At 39.1% G+C, this 3779-nt stretch overlaps 1 protein-coding gene across 1 annotated transcript in view; it reads right to left on the bottom strand.

The window, feature by feature from the left end:
* The window catches only part of tgm1 (transglutaminase 1), a 52950-nt gene that overhangs the window by 4821 nt on the left and 44350 nt on the right, over positions 1 to 3779 (bottom strand). Inside the window, exons 7-11 of the mRNA XM_015396133.1 lie at positions 2023 to 2200; positions 1806 to 1944; positions 1539 to 1731; positions 1275 to 1428; positions 853 to 1137 (exon numbers count right to left, since the gene is read on the bottom strand). Of these exons, the coding sequence (XP_015251619.1) occupies positions 853 to 1137; positions 1275 to 1428; positions 1539 to 1731; positions 1806 to 1944; positions 2023 to 2200 (949 nt within the window). The remainder of the gene's footprint in view (positions 1 to 852; positions 1138 to 1274; positions 1429 to 1538; positions 1732 to 1805; positions 1945 to 2022; positions 2201 to 3779) is intronic.

The raw sequence follows: 3779 nt of genomic DNA, 5'->3' as shown, positions 1-3779 counted from the left end.
GATTCATCGATTAATCGAAAAAATAATCGGCCGATTGATCGATTTTTAAAATAATCGTTAGTTGCAGCCCTAGTTTAAATTTCTTCCGTCCTAAATAGATTCCTGACCCAGTGACATCACAGCCAGATCAGAGGTTGGGGAAGGAAGGGGAGTCTGTTGCAGAGATGCACCCCCACCCCTGACTCCAAAGAGCAGAAAGCCCTGGAGAACTCAGTGGTAAAGTGGATTGGGCCTTCTGGCCTGCCTGCAGGGACCAGTGAGGATGAAGACTTTATGGATATGATGAAACAAGCCGACAGAAGGTTTAATGTGTGCAGAGGGATATATGTAAGAAAGAGAATCAGTGTGTGAAGTTCTATTCTGCACAGTGTGATATAAATAAAATAGAGAAAAAGAGAAGCTGTGTGTGGAGAAGTTTTATTATTTAGAGTGTTGACTAAAATGACTAAAATGACAAAAATGACAAAAATGACAAAAATGAGTAAAATGAAAAAAATTAATGTATAAATGTATGTACTGAGCTTTGCCAAGTCAGAGCAATATCTCTCTATCTGAGGACGTTAAATAAATGTGAACATTTTTTCTTGCAAGAAATGCCTCTGCCTCAGCTTCCTAACTTCAAATACTTAAGTAAATGTTACATACTTAGATACATACTTTATGAAAAGTTCAAGACTCGGCGTACAGCTTTGGGATCAACAACCCTTTACTACCTGTGGATTTTTAAAGACGTGCTTGATTTTAACTTTTTTTGAGAATCAAAGTAAAGAGGGCTGAATACAAATGTACACCACAAATATTCACACCTTGTGAAAACGTTTGTAAGGAACCTTAAAAGGAAATGTTTCTCACCCTCATTAGGCAGCAATTCCAAATCAGCTTTGTCCTTTTTCACGGTGGCTTTGTGGACTCCAGTGTAGTACATGACGGCTAACTGGCTGTGCAGGGTCACTGTTCGCTGCTCTGAGCTGCTGTTCTTCAACCTGATGGTCAGCTCTGCATCTGCCCCCATTTTGGGACCATCGCCCTCCATGATCACTTCTAAAGTCACATCTTCTGCTGTTGGAGGCGAGTAAGCGGCTGCTTTGGAGCCGAAGCTACAGGCAGTTTCCACAGCAATACGTTCCTCCTCTGAGCCTAATAGAAAAACAGACTTTTTAAGCTTGATCCAAAACAAAGTATTTTAGTGCAGCTTTAGTTCAGCTCCTTAGATGTATTGCATGTGCTTGAGTCATATTTCCTTGAAATGTTTCTGAGAAGTATTTGGATTTTACCTTCAGGATGTTTGTAAAGGTGTGTGATGTCATTGCGTTCATCTGAGCCCACAGCCTTGGTGCTGATGTAGTGACCCACAATGTTCTTCTCACTGTAGATTTGACTGAATGTTCCATCTTTGTTCTTCTGCCAGTATATTTTATCACTGTTTACCTGAACGTGCGCAGGAAGAGGTATGGAAAAAACATCATTTTGCTTGATCATATTTTTAATATTAAAGCTCTGAATGTATGTTCTAGTTTATGGTGAAAATTGCAACAAACCTCAGCAAACACAAAGGTGGTGTCATGTTTGAGGAAGACCTGACCATTGCGGACAGCGGTGAGAGAAGCCGGGCCACAGCGGAACGTGCCCTGACTGGTTTCCTGCGGTGTGGCATCAACAGTCTGCCAGCCTCCGTTGCCATGAGGCAAGTCTGGACGAGCCATCCAGCAATCGGTCCACACATGGAAATTCCTAACAGCAAAGGACTAAAATTAGAGGTTTGGCAAGAAGCCATGCAGGTAATAAATTTATCGTACAGGACGTACCAGATAGAGTCTGCGTTAAGGTGGGTTATAGGCTCAAAATTCTCATCCAGGTAGACATCAGTTGTTAAGGAGACATCTGTGTCGTGGGCTGAGCTGAAGTTGGTCACCGTTCGAGCAGGAATGCCAAAACACCTTAATACTAAAAGAACACACCAGTGGTTGGTGTCTGTGGAAAATCTGTCTCTCACAAATCAAACAAAGGAAAGAATGAACTGACTTGTAGTGCAGACACCAGCAAAGACCCAACACTGGCCGAACTTCACGGGTGTCCCTTTACTTTTATGGTACGCTTGCAGGATTTCCATACTTCCGCTCCACACAGTGGGGGAGGTTCCCAGTGAATAGTCTCCTGACCAGTTTCCCTCCACAACACCAAGGTCATCAGGAGAATTTACCTAGAAGTCAAGATTGTCATGTATTTATCCGGGTTGGTTCAATAACGAGGAGACGGGTAATATGGAGGTTGCGGTCCGCTTTACTGAATAGAACTGGCAGGATACAGGGAAAAACAATCCCCTACGTAACACAGGGGTACGGTGGCCGCCGAGGCACATACATAGCAACAGTGAAACCCGATTTAATATCTAACAAAGATATCATTACAGTTCAGGATTCAAAGCTGTAGCGTTTGTTGTACACAATCAGCGGCGCTTCCACAAATGTTTCATAGGGGGGGCCAGATGGGGCCACTAAAAATCTTGGGGTGGCCACTGAAACTAAATGCCATAATTTCAGGGTTTGAATCTACTATAGCGGCAAACCTGCCTGTGGAAACCATAGACTTCAGTAAACATCTACTTACGTATATCTTGGTTTATTGTTTGACTTTTAATGTTACGTCGCTGGCTGTGCAGAATGGGATAAAATGCTAAACTGATGCTAATATAATTTACCCTGGTGGGTGGGGTGGCCAGTGGGCCCTGGTGGCGCCACTGTGCACAAGTAACCATAAAGGGTCTCTTTCTTTTTTATTTGTTTATTTTTTTAACAGCACTAGTGGCTCATTTTTTATGAAGGTAGATTTGTTTCTTTATCATTTAATCTATAAAGAGTTTGCTTCAATCAAATAATATATTTTCAATTAAAAAAAACTTCACTTCATTCAAAAAAAATACTTTTCAATCAAGTATTTGAAAGCAAAAATATATTTGAGACTCAAAAAAATACATTTAAACACATCTTTTCTTTGATTGAAAATGTTTTATTTATGATTGAAACAACTTTTTGGGAATTGAATGATTAAGACACAAATGTCGTACCCATGAATGGCCCAAACACAAAATAGATTACTGCAACCAAAGACAACATTTTCAATAATAAAAAAATAAGTGTTCAAATGCAATTTTTGGAGTCTCAAATATTTTATTTGCATTCAAAAACTATTTTTTTTATGATTAAAAACTTTTATCTTTTCATTGAAGTAAATTTTTTTATTGATTCTGTTCTTTGTATGTTTGAAGCAACTTCTTTTTTGGTTGAATAATAAAGACACAAATGTCCTACCCATTATATGGTCCAATCAAAAAACAAAGTTACTTCAATTAAAAAAGTTATTAAACAAAAAAGACTGGACTTCTATCAAATAATAACGGTTCTGCACATGTGCAAACAGAGATATATCTGGGTTTCCATAAATTATTTAATTATGGTACTAAAATAAATTATTTCTGTCCTTAACTCACTAGAGAATGCTAAAACACATCTTTAATAAAAAGCTTTCTGACTTTTCTGATACAATTTTGAGCCTTTTTACATTTTCTCTGTTTGCTTCTCTGACGTCATCATGGGACATGCTCAGAGCAGTCTGGCAAAATACGATTAAACCATGTTTATCCGCATTTAAGTCGTATATTTCTTTAGATTATGCACTATACACTCACTGGCCACTATATTAGGTACACCTGTCCAACTGCTCGTTAACACTTAATTTCTAAGCAGCCAATCACATGGCGGCAACTCAGTGCATTTAGGCAT

Source organism: Cyprinodon variegatus, unplaced genomic scaffold, assembly GCF_000732505.1.
Source record: "Cyprinodon variegatus isolate N-32 unplaced genomic scaffold, C_variegatus-1.0 Scaffold777, whole genome shotgun sequence".
NCBI classification, from domain to species: Eukaryota; Metazoa; Chordata; class Actinopteri; order Cyprinodontiformes; family Cyprinodontidae; genus Cyprinodon; species Cyprinodon variegatus.
Note: the sequence above shows the minus strand (reverse complement) of the source record. Positions and strands in the feature narration are given on the sequence as shown.